This window comes from Metopolophium dirhodum, chromosome 7 (genome assembly GCF_019925205.1).
Source record: "Metopolophium dirhodum isolate CAU chromosome 7, ASM1992520v1, whole genome shotgun sequence".
In the NCBI taxonomy this organism is placed as follows: Eukaryota; Metazoa; Arthropoda; class Insecta; order Hemiptera; family Aphididae; genus Metopolophium; species Metopolophium dirhodum.
The window spans coordinates 15,947,838-15,966,949 of NC_083566.1; the positions used below are offsets into that span (position 1 = coordinate 15,947,838).

The 19,112-nt window shown below is 28.8% G+C and overlaps 1 protein-coding gene and 1 long non-coding RNA gene across 2 annotated transcripts in view; one reads left to right on the top strand and one right to left on the bottom strand.

Moving 5' to 3' along the window:
* Window positions 1–19,112, bottom strand: part of LOC132948174 (uncharacterized) — a 258,391-nt gene that overhangs the window by 122,159 nt on the left and 117,120 nt on the right. The gene's annotated exons all lie outside the window — the stretch shown is intronic.
* Window positions 370–5,274, top strand: LOC132949053 (uncharacterized). Its single transcript, XM_061019810.1, has 5 exons — window positions 370–1,313; window positions 1,380–1,722; window positions 1,809–2,009; window positions 2,101–2,297; window positions 4,912–5,274. Exons 2-5 carry the CDS (start codon window positions 1,429–1,431, stop codon window positions 4,925–4,927), a joined length of 708 nt encoding a protein of 235 aa, XP_060875793.1. The 5' UTR covers window positions 370–1,313; window positions 1,380–1,428; the 3' UTR covers window positions 4,928–5,274.

A 19,112-nucleotide genomic window follows, 5' to 3' on the forward strand; every position in this document is an offset into this window, starting at 1 on the left:
ATTAACAAAGTGTGATGAACAAAATAATTAAATGGCCAGTGCCGTATTTCCCAGTAAACACTTTAAGCTAGTGCTTTGGGCGGTAAATTATTTTTAATATTACATTTTTATTATTATATGTTACTAGAACTGAAAGCAATGCAACTAATTATAAAATGTTTTTAGAGCAACGAGATTGTGGTAATTTTTATTGTAAGGTGATTTTTAATTTCAAATTTGTAGAGTTTATCACCTTATAATAGCATTGCTGCGTTAGATATTTATGATTATTTTAATAATATTATTATTAATATTTATATTAATCAAAATTTTTTTTTAAGAAATAATTCTTCGCCAAGTAAATAAATTATTGAAACAAAATACGTTTACTTAAATTCAATATACTTAGCATTAATTGATATCACATCTTTATAGTGCTTAATGATCTAATATTTTTTTTTTACTTAGCCATTTTTGCACGAAGTTTACGAAGGGTTTTTGTTGTGATTTATACAATATAGATGGTTATGACCCGCCGACCGCAGACACTCGTCGTCATTTGCTCCCACCTAGGCCTCGAGCTGCATACACGAAATTGAGTGGGGGAACCGGCCGATGCGACGACGACGGCTAGCGTGATTCTGAATTTAATATAAATTTCCTTTAAAAATGCCGCACTTTTTCATGAATAACGTAAGCGCCGCCCCTAATCGAATCTATTTTTCTACTACAGATTATCCAAACAAACACAAAAAAATTAAATAAATATCACTCCATTGTAAAATCAATACATTCATTGTTCCGCTTAGAATCTAAAATCTAATTATTATATAATTAAATAATTTTAAATATAACAAAATATATTGTGTATAATATGATATTATAAAATTGATATTTTAAATTAAATTATCCTTTGGTGTGCTTAAATGTGTGTGGATTGACTGTTAATACTTTTATTTTTTAACTCTCGATCCTTTTTATTATTTTGAAATACATAATAGGTACCTAATACTATATTATATTTTACAAATTTTTTTTTTGCTTTAAATTTTTAATTATTAGAAAATATAGCTTATATGAATTCTTGTAGTTCATAAATATTGTATATTGTTATTCAATAGTTATTACAAATGTAGCAAAAGTACCATGCACTTTAGTCCTGGAACCATGAAAAATATGGCCGACGGAACAATTATAGTGATGAGGTCTCACTCTAATCATGAGCGTGAAGATGATACCCCTCAGTTAATAGATGCTTTAAAAGCAGTACTAAAAAGAAGAGCTGCTGCTGAAAATATTTTATTAAAAGAAATTTACGACGAAGAGTGCTTAAGGTAAATTTTAGAAGTTTTATTATTGAAAAATTAATTATAATTGCTTATACTTATTTATTGATTTAGGCATCCAATAGCAGCTAGCTTATATCCATAGCCTACAGCTGAATCTTTAATGCGTTTGGCCCGTAGGTCAGTAATGCCTAGATTGCCTGGGAACCTTCAGGAACTAGCATCCTTATTTGATAATGGGCATCTTCAAAGATTCAATTGTTGTGACATTACGATATTTAGGAGCTGTATTCGTGACCTTGATGGTAAAACTAGCCTGATATTTGCATGTCCAGTTTTGTCACAAAGTTTTTGTGGTACTGGAATTGAGGAGCTTCATGTAGACGCTACTTTTAAAGTGGTTCCAGTAAACATGGGCTATCAATTATTGAGCGTACATGCTATGATACAAAATTATGTAAGTATATTATACCTAAAACAAAAATTTAACTTACAATTGTTTTTATTATATTGATGTTCATTCATTTATTTATTTATCTATAGTCAATACCAATTATATTCGCACTAATGGAATCAAAGTCTAGGAATTCATATGACAGTGTATTTCGATATGTTAAAGATAATCTTTTAGCAAACATTTCTCCAAGGATTATCATAAGTGATTATGAATCTACACTTAGAGATGTTCTACAATCATATTTCCCTGAAGCTCGAACATCTGGTTGTTGGTTCCACCATAATCAAGTACCTACCTAAAAAATACAAATTTTTATTTTTATTATAATTTTGCTTAATGATTAGTATACTTAAGTTATTTATATTTAAATCTTTTTAGGCAGTTTTTAAAAATATGAAAAGTAAAGGATACTATAGGCTTGTAAATACTAATCAATTTGCACTGCAAAGCTTAAACCTTTTATTTGGCCTTCCACTGCTTCCATATCAGGATATAGAAAGAGCATTTCAATTAATTAAAATGTATGCAATCAACCATGGAGTAGCGATGCATAATTTATTTGACTATTATGAGAGGTAATTAGTTGTTAATATTTAAAAATCAATACATATTGGATTGTTGTAAAACTATTAATGTACAATGGTTTTATGTTTTTTTTCTTTGTCATAATTTTTTGGAGCAGTAAAATATTTTGATGTTCTACTTTAACTCAGTATTTAAAGGTGTTTTCTAGAAGAAAATTGGATCTAATTGGTACTTTGGGAATTAGGTCGTTAAAAGTAAAAATGCATAGTATTTTTTTATAAATATTTAAAAGGTTTTTTTTGCTATTTGTAGATATTAAAATTTTTTTTTTATTAGCATTTTTTTTTTTGTTTAGGTAGTATAAATTTAGTTTTTGGTTAAAAAGTACAGTAATAAGTAGTTCTGATTGAAATTCAAAAATCTAATAAATATGTATAGGAAAATACATTTTTTTTATACACATTTGAAGTTCAAATTTTAACGAAATTCGATATTTAAACAAAGTATATCAACTGTATTTTTTTTTTTTTTTTTTAATAATTCAAAAGAAATTTTTAGTAGTAACTTGAAACTGTTATGTATATTTTGTATTTTACTATCACAGTGACTTTTATAACTTATATTTAGATTCATTTAAAGGTGAATATCTATACACTATACCCTAAACCTAATTACTTATAGTAGCTTTTTAAGTAAATACTTGGTTTGTAATGTTTGTATTGTACAGTTGAATATTTGAATACCATAAATAATACTTATTTATTATATATTTATACCTGTGTTAACTATAGGTATTGGTTGCACCGTGTGGGAACTCAGATAATTTCAGTTCATGGACTTCCTAGGCGTACAAACAATAATATTGAAAGTTTCCACAATAAATTAAGATTACAATTTTCAGTGACTCATCCCAATCTATGGATATTTTTAAGTATGTTAATCAATATGATTAATTAAATACTACTTGTTTTAAAAGTTATTTTTAACGTTTGTAAACTGAAAATACTAATTATATATATGTATGGATTGTGATAAATATTTTATAATATAATTTATATTATCTAATGTATTACCAAACAAATAAGTATGCATCTTCTGATAATTTATGTTTCTGAAATTTACTTATAACGTTTTTCTTATAGGTAATTTGAGTAATTTATTTAATAATTACCATGTTATAATGAGGCAGCTTGAAAATAATCTTCAACCTACTAGGAGTCTGAAGGCAAAATATTTATTACAATCCAAAAGACTTAAAAATGCCACAAGCCAATACGATGCTGGGATCATAAGTATGTGGCAGTTCATGCAATTGACTTCGTATACCACATCAAGATATATATCTCCACATATAAATTGGATCAATGAGGTAGATCCAAATTCTGAGCCAGAAGTGGAAGCTGCTGCTGTTGTACAGCCAATTCAGGAACCACAACTGCCAATAGCTCCACAAGTGTCAACGTGCATAGTATGTTTGAATGCAAGAGCAGCAAATATTCAACAGCATATTGTTATTCCTTGTGGTCATGCATGGGTTTGCAACAATTGCATTACATCCCTTCCAGCACCAACAAGATGCCCATTATGTCGAATGGAAGAAGTCACTTTTCAAAGAATTTTCTTAAATTAAACTTTTCTATTAGTTTTAAAATATTTAATTGTTCATCAAACAAAACTACACAATATGACATACAAATTAATTGAAAAATGTTGTGATAGCTATGAAGTATTTCAAGAAACTGTTGATTTTTTCTTGGAAAACAGCCAACATCTTCTAGCATTTCCATGTGCTGATCACAAAAATGACATTTTTTTATTTATAATTACTTATTATATTACCATGAGAATGAGACAATACTCACGTATTTATAACATTATAACACCTTTATTCGTGCAATAAAATGCATTTTTGGAAAAATGTCAGTTAACACCTTTGTCCATTGACCCCTTCAATTAAGAATAGTTTATCACCTATAATATTATTTTTTTTCATATTTTTATTCAAGTTGCAGTACACAATAATAATATGACATGTCTGTGTTGCAATCAGTATTTTCGATCAGTTATTATCGGGCATATACTTTCCGGAACTATACGTTTCGTTAAAAAACGCGCGTTGTTGTCCTGTTAATTAGGTATTTAGGAATAGTGGAAAATTAAAATATAATGTATTAATTGTTATTATACGAATATTAACATGATAAGACGTTATAATAATAATAATATGTACCTAAGTATTAGCCATTAAGGCTTTAAAAATTTAAAGTCCCAAGCTAATAATACATAGTTAGCTATTATACATGTTTAATATTTTAAAATATATTACAATTTTCTACTATTTTTTGAACCATCAAAATAACTAAACTGGATTGTTTTTATTTAATGCAATACCTATCAATAAGAATTTATTTATACCTATTTAAGATACAATTAAAATGAATATAAAACCCTTTTGGTTATTAATAAATAATAATATAAATATACAATTGTTGTAGGTACTTATGATACTATGCATTTTTTGACTACATCATCCTATTTTATTATAACATCATATAATATATTATATATTATATTATATCAATGTAATGGTTAATGGTTATGATGATTTAATAAATAAATAATATATATTGTTGGAAAAATTAACTGCATGTGCCAATTAAACAGGAACTTCATAAATTAATGAATTAAACAGATTGCCTGTTTAAACTATTTGAAAAAATATCCATCGAGCTCTCATAATATGGTATGTAATATGGTAATTTGTTAATGTATCTGCATCTTATTTTTAAGCTCCAAATTATATAGTTCTGAAGCGTACTGAATGGTCCACAATGTTCGAAAGTTTACTTTCTTAAAAACAAATTACGCGTTCATCCTGGAGTGATCATACGACATACGTTTTAATTATTATTTAATTCAACTCTGTGAAGGTACTAAATGTTTTAAAAAAAGTTGTTTTTTTAAATATCCAATGATTATAAAAATTCGTCAAGTATTTAACAGCTTTACTGTAATGGATGTGTTAAATTTAAAGCACACGACAAGAAATTATTCTGAGTGAAGACTGTCTAACTTTTTGGTAGATACTTAACCTAAGTTACAGAGAAATAATTTTAATTACAAACAGATTTAAATAAAAAACTGACATTTTTGTAAAGTAAATTCATATTCATCGCTCCATTGACCACTAATAGAATAATAAAAAATATATTGTATTATGGGTATTATTTATTTTTATTTATACAAAATTTATTATAATATAATATGACCAAATTATGATCACATATTATCTTTGTAATAAATAAAAATGAACACTGGCAATAAAGATCTAGCAATAAAGTTCTCAACTTTCTTTTTCAGGGGTTTCAAATAGGCAATTTACAATACTTTCCGTAAATATACGGTCCGGATAAATACGTTCCGGTTAAATACGGTTTATTAGATTTTTTTAATTCCGGAGGTATACGTTCCGGCCAAATACGGTTTTTAACTTTTGGATTCCGGCAATATACGTTCCGGAATTATACAGTCCGGATAAATACGTTCCGGGAAAATACGGTTTAGTATTTTTTTTAATTCCGGAGGTATACGTTCCGGCCAAATACGGTTTTTTCACTTTTGGATTCCGGCGATATACGTTCCGGATTTATACGGTCCGGAATTTATACGTTCCGCCCATTTATTTTCCGGATTAATACGGCCTCCCCATTCAGCATCTCCCGCTAAATTCAAGCAACAACAACAACAATAATAATAATATTATGTTTATCGTTTGATGATGTGATTGCTACCAGTGCCGTGCTAACTCTCATTGGTGCCCCAGGTCTGACAGTCCGCCGAAAAATGTCCTATCGTCGTCCTTAGTGCAGTATGTCCATAAGCCGGACATTCCCTGATATCCAAAACCAGCGTTTCTACTCGACGGTTGAAAAAAAAATTTTAGATTATAGTTATTATGTTTTTTATGATTTAGATTAATAAAGAAAAATGTATGGATTAATATTGATATTATTTTTTTTTTCATCACTTATAATAATATATACTTATAACTAAAATAACTAGTATAACTATGTACACCAATACGCCGCGCATTAATAATATTGTAGTTTATACAAAATACAGACCCATAAACGAGAAGCGAGTACGTATGAGAAATTGTTTTCAATAATTATCGATAGGTGTCTTTATACACGCTCATGCGCGTTGTACAACATAAACAACAATTAGAGTGCAAATCGGGAATTGGCGAAATACTTTCATAAATTGTCTTAAATTTCAAAATACATTTGATTTTAATGAGCAATTGTCAAATACAGAATACTTTATAGATAGTAGATACACTTGAAAAAAAACCTAGATACATAAAAATAAATTGTAAATTGTTTAAGTATTTTCAATAATTTTTTTTATTTATTGTTGAGTCACGGTTCTATGGAAATAAACAAAGCGTTTCTTACGAAAATCGATTTCCCAAAAATCGATTAAAAACAAAAAAAGTTGTACCCTGCAGCCTAAAGTTATATCTATGTTAAAAAAGCGGGTAAGTGAATGTCGCTCAGCTGTACAGTAGGTTACAAATGGGTCAATGTATAAATGTATAATGGATTGTATTAAACTTGAGTTCAATGATATAATATATTAATATCATTGTATAAGAAAAACGATTCTGAGAGGAGACGGTTTGTCAGTCTGGATATTAGATTCTGGGCGGAGCGAAAGAATGTATTTTATATTGGTTTTATTCATTATATCCTATAAGTTGAATTAATTATATAATATTATTATTTTTTATTCGTGATAAACAAAGCGTTAGAAATTAAAATCCCATTTTTAGCGGTTTTTTGTAATTTGTCGGTGGTTTTTCCAGTGGCATCAAATAATTATTGAGAAAATCGAAAAATGCCCTGTCTAAAGTACCATCTTGATCCAATTTTCTAAAAGATAAGATACTATATGTTGAAATCAAAACACTCCTTCTAGTAGAAATTCTGTATACGGGATAAAAAAAATTAAAAAAATTAAAAGAAAAAAGCGTATAAGTGGATGTCGCTCTGCTGTACAGTAGGTTACAAGTGAGTCACTGTATAACTAAGGATTGTATTAAATTTGAATTCAATGATATCATATCATTGTATACGAAAAACGATTCTGAGCTTAGACGGTTTGTCAGTCTAGATATTTTATATATTGTTAATATTATAAATTACAACAAAATAACTAAAATCGTTATTTTTATTTTTATTTTAATTCATTTCTATGGTGATAAACAAAGCGTTAGAAATTAAAATCCCATTTTTAGCGGGTTTTTTGTCATTTGTCGGTAGTGTTTCCCGTGGGCCATGGCATTAAATAACTATTGAGAAAATCGAAAAATTACCTCTTCAAAGTACCATCTTGATCCAATTTGTTAAAAGATAAGATGCGATGTGTTGAAATCGAAGCACTCCTTCTGGTAGAAATTTTGTATACAGGATAAAAAAATTTAAAATCATAGAAAAATAAAATTAGTTGCGCCAGATTTGTACTAGAAATTATTATATTATTAGTAATAGAAATATTTAACTTAGTACTTTTTATAAAGTATTGGCTTTATTTCAGACTGGATAATGTCTAAACGTTATTACACACAATATTATGTTAGTATGTACAATGTATATAATAAATTATTTATATATTATGAATATATTTCAGCTGCTAACGTACATACTTAGACGAATACTTGATTGCATTCCATGGACGGTTTTAATTAATTAATTAAAATATTATTATATTGTTAGGTATTGTTATTTTCGGTCTCTAGTTCTCTTAAAAAGAAAAATCTACAACGAGCGCCGTGGTGGCTCGTGGCTGCAGCACCATGCAAAATACGTTTGTGAATAATTCAATTTGATTTATTATTATTTTCACAAACGGCGTTTTTATTTCTCTGACCGTGTAGTACCGTTTGAATATTTGATTTGACAACAACAGCGACAAAAATTACGCGGGACCACCCGGAAACGAGTGGTGTTTTTTTGTCTCTGTACCGGAATAATATTGCGGACGTCACTAAATTTTAATACCAACATTATATTATTAAAATAGTGTACGTTTTTTTGTGCGAGAAATCGTTCAAATCCCATGCTAGTGTGTTAGTGTGTTAGTGTGTACCTACACAGTAATATTTGAAGAATAATATTATGAAGAAAAAATACTCAACAGCCAGCTTCTATTTTTCACACTGTTTATCTTTACATAAAATTTTATAGGGCACAGACAAATGCTATACATTTAAACTCTATGCCAAGTACCGAACCGTTCCAGCGTTCAATAAAATAGTAAAAAATAAAAGATATAAACAGTGTTGAGTTTATCTAGATAAATAGTGAATATTAATTTACACAGTTATCTAAGATAAAAATCCCCGTTATCTAGATGAATTTAACCAGATAATTTAATTTATTAAACGGATTTTATTTATTATAATTTATATGTAGACAATTAAGTAATTTACGGAGAGTGCCATAATCCAATATAAAAAAAGGTGGGTAAGTGAATGTCGCTCTGCTGTACAGTAGGTTACAAGTAATGGGTGGTGTTAAATTTGAATTCAATGATATAATATCATTGTATAAGAAAAACGATTCTGAGCAAAACCGGTCAGTCAGCCTATGATACTACTATATTAGGTACTAAGTATATTTGATGATTAAGGTGAATAAAGTAATTTATACATAACCTATTTACGTGGAATTTCGTTTTAAATTTTCAATCCTTAGCTATAAAAGTTGAACATTTTATAAATTTTTAACTACAAAACAATTATTAAATTTTAGATTTGATAAATGTTGTCAAAATTTGAACTTTAAATGCTTATGAAAAAAAATTGTGCCTATGTATTCAACTGCTATTGTAACAATATATCAGGAGCCTTGCATTAAATTTTCACGCTTTTTACATAACAAATAAAATTTTATTGATATTTATAGACTAAAAAAATTGAAAACTGACAATGTCCGTAAACAGCTCTAAATAAGTCAAAATATTTGGAAAATGTTATCGTGTATAGAAAATGCTAATACAAACATCCAGTGAAATTTTCAAGTATATACAGACATTTGTTTAAGAGTTGCACCAAAAACCAAAATCGATTTTTTCAAATCAGATTTTGCGTAAAAATTCCTGTTTTTCCTTAATTTTACTTTTGTTTTCCACGGCGCTTTTGAAAACTACTAGGAAATTTTTACTTTTGACCTCCCAAAGTACCAACTAGATTCACTTTTCTATCAGAAAAGATACTGTTGAAGAAAATCTAAGCATTTTTACTGTCCTAAAAGGTGATAACAGATACACAAAAAAAATACAGATCATTGTAAAGTCAATACATTCATCGCTCTACTCAGAATCTAAAATGTATCCGATAATTTATCTAGATAAAAATATTCCTCGGTCATGGGCGGAATTTTTCTTCGGAGAAGTCACGGTGTACGGAGAACAAGTGCCGCCATCCCCCACCCGGGCATGGCAGATACCTACAAATGCCCAAATCAAATATTCTGACAAAAAAAAACATACACGTGTTCCTTCCCCTACCAACATAAAAACCTACAAACAAAAAAATAGCTAATGGCCTTAGTAAAAAAATATTATGTATTACCAAAATGTCCGAGAGAAAATATATAAATCCCAATTCGATTTGACAATGTACGTTTTGTATTATAATAAATATCTAATAAATTATAAAAGTGACGCAGATTGTTTGCGATTTTTCCAATTACACATTTAATCGAATGTAGTATTTTCCCTAATGTCCGCTTCAAATATTTTTGAAATTTTCATGATAGATGCTTTAACTTAGTTTTTGACGCAAACGTAGATTATTGTTTTCGTCGTCAATAATGTGTCAGTCTATCTTACACCAGTTGTTGGTAGTTGTTGACTCGTAACATGTTATTTTATATAATATGGAAAAAGTATTATTTTGGTTATTGGTGTAACTTTAAAACAAACAATAACAAACAAAATAATAATATTATATCATTGAGTTAAAATATAACACCATCCATTATAGTAACCCACTTGTAACCTATACTGTACAATAGAGCGACATCCACTGAATCTTTAGTTTAATTTTTATAACTATGCACAGTAACTTTTTATTATAATTTTTTTTTTAAATTGTTAAATTCTTACGTTTTAGTTTTAGCAGCTTCAATCTCCGTGATCATTTGAATCTGTTCCTCTTGACTTAAAGGTTTTTTCTTCGGCTTCGTAGCATAATAATCTTGTAACTTCTCATAAAATAATACTTTTTACATATTATATAAAATAACGTGTTACTAGTCAACAACTACCAATAACTGGTATAAGACAGATTGACACATTATTGTCAACGGGATTTCGGGATCATACGCTATCTGTATATTACTATGTATCTGTACAATCATCTTCAATTATTTGATATCTTATCTTGAAATTACCTGATCGACTGACGAACCAGTTTATACAGTGTACAAGTTACAAATTATATCAAGTAACTTTTATATTTATTTTATACACAATTACCTAGTGCAAATCGTACAATAACCCAATATCAAAAATACTCGTCTGTCAGAAGCCCTCCACCCATACATCATAAGACGCATGATAACCTTTATTACTAAGTCCAACCTTATCAATAGTATTTAATATGTAACTTATATAACATGTAAATAATTTAGAGTTAAACTCTTTGTCACCAATGGCCATAGTTTCCGAGGCCTAATTCAATTAAAAAAAAAAAAAAAAATACTCGTGTATAATAGTAATATTACAGTAATATTACATCAAGATGTGCCTGTTTTAAAAAAAAATGTTGTGCAATAGTCGTTGCCATAACTCTGAACCATGTAAAAAAATAATAAAATATAAATTAAAGTTTAAGAAAACTTTTAATTTAATTTTTATACTTCATTATTTAAGGTTACTTATATTATATTATTTAATTATTATCATATTATACACAATTACCTAGTGCAAATCGTACAATAACCCAATATCAAATATACTCGTATACATAAATAGTAATATTACAGAATGTGGATAAAATGAATTTCATCTACTTCATAAAAAGGTCAACAAATTGTCCATATAGTGTAGTAGAACCTCATTTTCACTAAATGGATACATTTCATGAAGTGAACATCCACTTCATGAAATGAGTGATTTCACTAAGTGGATGCGACATATATACAACTGGATACTTCTCTTCTTGAAGCTTAGCGTAAACTTCAAAATTCACTAACTTACATAATATGAATATTTGATAATAGAAATAATAAGTCCAAATTTTAAATTACTTATTTACATAAATTATATGCCAAACTCCTACCAAATTGTTCATCTCTGATTTCTACATAATTAACACGATAACCCAATAAAAAAAGAATAGTGAATCTTTTAATTTTCTAAACTTCTTTATTAAACATATTATTTTGTATTCACAATATGACTTATTAAAGCAATTTATATAACTATAAGCTGTAAATATTGGTTACAAAAACTAGTATTTAAAATAAAATACTTAAATATTGACCTATATTATATAAAAATGTAGGTATGTAACATTATCATTCAGATATTATAATTTATTCGCATCTATTTTCTATATACGTCAGAATAGTATGTTGATGCAAAATAAAAATTTGTTGTTTATTTCGTAGCAGATAGGTATGCATGTAGATGTAGTATGCAAAGTCATGGATCTACCAGAACTCTGTCAAACTTTAGTTTTTTTTATAAAATGTGTTAATGTTTTTAAACTGAGTTAGTGAGTTCTCCTTCGTTTTCTATTTTACTTAAAAAACCGTAATCGTTTTCGTTTCTAAAATAATAAAAATACTTACCTGCAGTATATGATTTAGTAAACCTCAAGAGTATGCAAGTACTGTAAAAACAAAAATAGTATTTGCTAACGTCTTAACTTATTATATTTTAACGACTTTTTATTCGTAATAAGTAATAACTAATCTATTAAATCATTATAATAGTTGATTATATCTGCTTCCTGAAAATTTCAAGTTCATCGTATTTATATAAAATTATTATTGATATTTTTGTCATCCTCTTTTGCGGTTAATTTGAAAATGCGACTAAAAAAGTCTTTAAAAATACCAATTCAAAAATGCTTAAAACAGTTAAAACTAGTTCGTATACAATACTCATTTGTCGTACATACACGATGGCATACGCATAATGACGTTCATTATGCAGCATATTGTGAGGTGCAATCAAAGTAGTGTTGAAAGAATTTTCTGAAATCAAGTTAGGTACCGTGGTAGTAACAACGTCATGGTTGCAAACATTGATTTTCGCGCGGGATAAAACGCACCGGGACGAGGTGAGTGACAATAATAATATTATGATAACTATAATATTACAGCCCGGACGCTTCCCCGAAGTAAACCCCGAGGAAATACCCACCTTTGAATTGAAAACGTGTTTCATTGTTCTGCAGGGTTTAATTTTAATAATTCTAATATTTATTATTCTCACGAACGTTTATTAATTTTCCTTATAAAAAAAACTTATTTTTTTTTTCAAATATCAACCATTCAAAAAGGTTTACGGATTGAGTTCTTATACCTGAAAATATTCTTAAATTATAATTAATAGTTATCACTATAATATAGCTATGTGCCTGTGTACGTCTTTTTAATTGAAAAAAAATGGTAAATTTTCGACAAAATAAGTATTTTACTGTTTTGCGTAAATAACTATGGCACCTAAAGGTAAATCGTCAATGTTTATATTTTACTTAAATATGAAGTACATACCTAGAAAGCAACTTCAAATAGAGCAAGAATTTTTAAATTAAAATTGTTTGGGATCAGTCAAGAACTATTTACAGCTGTAGAAATTGTTTTCTCAATTTTGCACATGTTGTCCTTCGTATAGAGTAGATATAATATTCTTTACGATTTAAAAATTGAGAAAAAATACTTTATACATTTGAAGAGTTTTTACAAGTTTCGGCTCTGCTATAGACCATCTTATAATCGAATAAGGGGGGCTGGGGTGCTTAGACCCCCCGAAAACTAATGATTTCACTACTATAATTTAAAAGCATCAAAAAAGTATCAAGTATAGACCTGAGCCCCCCCCCCCCCCAAAAAAAAACACTATTTACGCTTATGCTTATAATATATATTAACTACCTATAATAAGATACTACATAGTACAGTGCCATCTATATATATATATGTATTATGATATTATAAGTAAGTACTACTCGTTTAACCTATAACTTACACGAATTCGGCACTTTTTGAAAATAATTCTCGATAACAAAGCACCGTTCAATGACACAAATCAAATTGCCATTGGTTATGTAGGGACCTACATTTTTATATCATACGCTTGTTGGAACGCAGCGGCAGAAGCAGTCCACGACTTTCCATAAACTTTGAAATCATCACAATAGAAAATATTATAGAAACATTTCGGAATCACTTCAATTTTAATTATTTTTAAAACGGATCATAAACATATTCCATCATATTATACAAGAATTTATGTTGATATCTAGTTTACGAATTGAAAATCATAATACCGTCACAGAACCATATATAAATAATAGACTAGAAGAATAATAAATAATATATTAGATTTATTAAATATTTCATGAAAATGTCAATAAAATTCTAGGAAAAAAATTGCGAATTACAATTTTATAAATGTTACTAGCTTTCAGCTCGCTGGAGGTTAAACAAACCGCCATTTGTTAGCTGAAAGTGATGGGTACCGATTTTGGAGACCGAGTCGTTTGACAACTCACGCCTTAGGGTCAGTCAGAATTCAAAATCTTGGAGCTTTGGCGATCTCGTTTCGAATTCAGAAATGTTTGAAAGTCGAGTTTGAGCGTCTAGAAACCATATTCGAGTGTCTAGAAAGTCAGTTACCTTGAGTGAAAATATATAGTACCTATAATATAGTTTAGCAATATTTAATACTTTTTAGAAACTATATATCTATACATGCTCAGTATTCTTATGTAACTTAATTATTTATATGTACTTATTTAAAAAAATACAATATAAGTGTCATCAACGTCTGGCCCCTACTCATTTATAATTATAGCCTTCTGTCACGTATAGTCACGTCACATATACGTGCGTGTGTGTAACCCTTGCTGCAGTATTGTAAAGTGCTCCAGAGTTTAAATAATAATATATTAATTGAAGTTTTCCAAAAAAACTGCAGAGTATTGTATCGAACGTCGTAAGATATTGCCATATTGAATGTTTTTTTTTTGTTATATAAAAAAAAATCCAGCGCTTATATTATAACTATATCAGTCTTGTATAGTGCTATGATTTATGAATTCATAATGGCTTTCTGTATCTAATAATTGATTATATTTATATGAGAAATTATATAATTATGTATGAACGGGGGGGGGGGGGGGGCGTAAAAAAATAAATCCAACATGCTGGTCATAATAATTTTTTATATTATGGTATTCTATTTTTTAATTAGCAATTCAGTTGGATCTTGAGTAGAGATAAGAGGTGTAAAATATGAATCAAGATTTGGTTTGAAAATCTGTTAGTACCGTAACTATATATGGTTAAACTTCAGTACTCTAAAAAATGTATTAAATACGGGTTTATCATTCAACCAAAATAAAATCGATTAACTATTTTGGAAATTATTATGTCTGCCAATACACCTCTGTCCTTCTAGCAATCTAGCCAATATTCATAGGTAATATTTTTTCAGATAAAACTTTTATGGGTGTGTGTGTAATTTTGTGGTCATCATAACTCACTCATATGTCATAATCATGCAGTATAAAAAAAAGGTCGTCGTTCAAATCCACACACTTCTATACATCGATAGTTCGTGTTCGTGAAATTTCCCCATAATCACATCCTCCAATATCAGACGCACTGTCGCACTGATATGTAGGTATCAATAACGTCCACATTTATCTTAAATTACATTATGTTATAAACCAGGCGCCAGTATATCATTTAATCAATAATCACAAAATAATAAAAATAAAACTTTCAATGTTAGGTATACCTACTATTATTTATTCCAGTCTTCTCAGTTTTTTCTCATCTTTAGATTTAGAATTTGGAGCTATATAATAGTTCCTCTTTTTACTTCATTAATCACTTTAATCAAAGTACGTGGCAAGAGGGAGCATAAACTTTAAAAATATTTCCAGATGATTCTTTGAAAAGAATAATACAGGTACCTATATGTTAACATTCGGATGATACAACCAATATTATTTACAATGTAAGTTTTGTCATAATTACTAAATGCTCTGGCATTATAATATAATATATATTCGTTTACGGGTTAGTCACGTTGCTCATAATAATAGCATCGTAATATTATGATAATAGTTTTTCACTTTTTCATACACTTTACCACTACAAAATATAAGAAAACAATTTACGTATTATTTTTGGCAGAAACAAAAACTATACAAACACAGTACAATAGTCGCCTGGGGCCCGATAAAAATGTATTAGATAATATTTGATGTTGACGCTCGATGGAATACGCGCATCTATAGTGACGCAGATTATATTATTATATTATGGCGAGGCAATGGGACAAAAGGGATCGAGAAGAACGCGTTTTGAGTCATCGCCGAGGGGGTGAATGATGCAAGATTTGCGAATAAAAGTCGCAATGTACCTTATATGTATATATAAATAATATATATAATATCATGTAATATTATACCATCATCGAAAATTAAAATAATAACAATAATATAATCATGATGTTTAATGTTAGGTGTTATTATTATTATTAATATTACACTCGTATGAGTCATGATATAATATATTATATAGGTATATCTATAACTATAATGACGTAAAAATTGATTTAAGTTTACTAAATATTAAATAATAATATAGTATGATGAAATAATTAAAATACCACTTTAATTCGTCGACTTCAATATAATATTTAATTTATGATATTTAGGTATCCCGACATTTTTTTTTGTCAATTTCTGTTTACCATTTTACTTATATTATTCTACAAAAATATTTCCATATTATAAAAGGGTGTAATAAATTGAAGTGCATTTATTGTAATATTATAGTAACAAATTGAATGTAGAATTGGTATATTATTTTAACTTTTAAGAAATCCATAAAAATATAATTGATCAACAAGTTTTGAAATTGTTTGTAAAGTTTTCAAGTAAAGCGAAAAAAAACAAAATATGATATTTTATTGATAGAATGTTAGTTGGATAGTACTAACAATTTAATAGCACTCAAGAGATAAAAATATAAACTGAAAAAAATAAGTTTGTAAAACAAGACTTGTTTATAATTGCTACAGATTTTTAATCATCAACTATATTTATGTAAAACACAAAAATAAATTTATTCAGAATTAGATACTATAAATTGCGAACACCGAAACACGAGTGTACACGACCCGTACACGGTTATACATATTATATGGGTAGGTTGTTCAATAACTAGTTGTTACCTACTTGTTTGTTATGTATTGATGTATTATAATAGATACGCGTAATATATACGCAATGTACGTACAACGGAATATAATTGCTCAAACTGCGATGAATCAAAATTAAAGCAAAAATATAAAATCGATCGTACCAGGTATGGGTTTTTTTTTTCGCAAACGATATTATGTATTATAAAAATGTTTTCTGCGTGAGGGGACTGCAGCAGAAGCGCTCGGCGTTCGTCGCGGAGAACTACGCGTTTTGAGTCATCGCCGAGGGGGATGATATGGCACGGCCGCGATTCGCGAATAAAATTACCGTCGTAATAACGATATTTTATATTATTACTATATACCGTTGGACACGCTCGTGGTGTGTGTGTGTGTGTGTGAGGGGGGGGGGGGGGTGGTAGAGGGTGTGTGCGGATTTATCAAAACGATAGCACCGCTCGAGACTAATAACAACAATAATAATATATGCATAAGAAATGGCGAGGGGAGAAAATAAAAACGATTAAATGAATTCGACACGACGGTGAGAGAGAGAGAAAAATTGCATTCGTTCAAATCGTATACGACCGAATTATATTCTCGAGAGGCGAGAGCACTCCACGCGCGTAAACGACACCCGCCACGCAAATTCATACCCCTCTTATATTAGTTTATTTTTATTTTCTTCGAAGGGGTTGTTGTAAAAATGTGTCGTATATACATCGTATACACATTTGCAGTAAATTGTTCCATTCTGTTTTGGGTTATTTATTGTTCCCGTGATATCAATAACCGGTTGTTCCGAAAATATGTGTGACAGAGGCCCTACAGAAGGAGCAATATAGCACTGCTACGTAAAATATTATGCAAAAAGTTGAAACATATCTTGTTTCTAGATTTTTGTGAGCGTTAGTAATTTATAATTTCGTTTAAATCAGTGGTATTTATTACCTATAAAACTTTCAATTACCTATTATTGATTTATAATTTAAAGCCTAAAGGCGTTCAATATATTATTATAACTAGGGCCCGGATTTATATGAAAATGCATATTCTTTTACAATTCACCTAGAATAATTTTGATTATAAATGTCGACGTTTCGTAATGTGTAAATTCTAGGGTTAATTTTTTTTTTTTTGCATATTTTTGCATATTTATTGCATATTTCTTGATAGTTGCATAAATGTTGCATATTCTACAATTTGTAGAATTTACGTCTATAAAGATACCTACTGTCGATTGTAAATAACCCATTATACATCGATAAGCGATCGTCAATCGACATCATCGTTATCGACGGCCGACGAATGACAAGTATTGGATTTTCTACATAGTGGTAAATTTATTACAGTGAAACTTCCATATAACGAACTTCCATTTAACGAAATTTTCTGTTTAACGAAATATTTTTAAGAACTATGACCTTCATTGTTAATTACACGTAAATTTATCTCCAAATAACGAATCTGATGTTTCTATATAACGAAATAATTATTCGATAAAAATCAGTTTTTGTAAATGTTGTCACTATCAAATTGATAGTTTATATCATAGTTCTAAAATTGTACATGAACAATGTACCTGATAAAGATAAGACACCGAAACTTGACAATAAAAAAACTTTTTACGAAAGAAGGACAATTTTCAAAAATAATAAGCAAACAAAACTTACTGATTATTTCTTTTAAATTATATTTAAGGTTAAAAATTAAATTAAACTGTAATATGATGTTTGATGTTGTTTTACATACATACAATATACATAATAAAAAAATAATAAAAAAAAAAGTTGAAAAAAATACGTAATTCTATTTAACGAATTCCTCTATATAACGAATTTTTTTTGCTGCTTATTCGACTTCGTTATATGGAAGTTTCACTGTATTACCCAAACTCGTTCCCGTTAGATAACAGTATAGTATACTATACAATACGTATTGGGTAACACAAAAATCGATGGTATAATCAACGGCGAGGTAGATGAATGTGATGAAGACGAGGAACTGTCAGTTGAAGATTTATCGAGTTTTAAATATGCACCAATTGTATCTTGTGTCGTGGAAAGAAGTTTTTCCAAATACAAAAGTATGCTTCGAGATAATCATAGGAGTTTTCAATTCGAAAACTTGAAATTGATATTTATTACTTCATGCAGCTGGTACCAGTGACGTATTTATGGGGGGGGATATGGGGGATAGATCCCCTCCCTTGACCTTTTTTTTAGTTTAGGTATAAAGTTTAAGCTGCAGTACTGTTGCTATTTATATTTTATAATTTTGTTATCCTGTGGGCTGCGAGTGATATTACCCAACAATAACAACAAAATTAAAATAGGACTATATTCGAGAGAAGTCGGGTAAAACCCGCTAGTACCTAACCTATTATACTGTTATATACGTAGAAC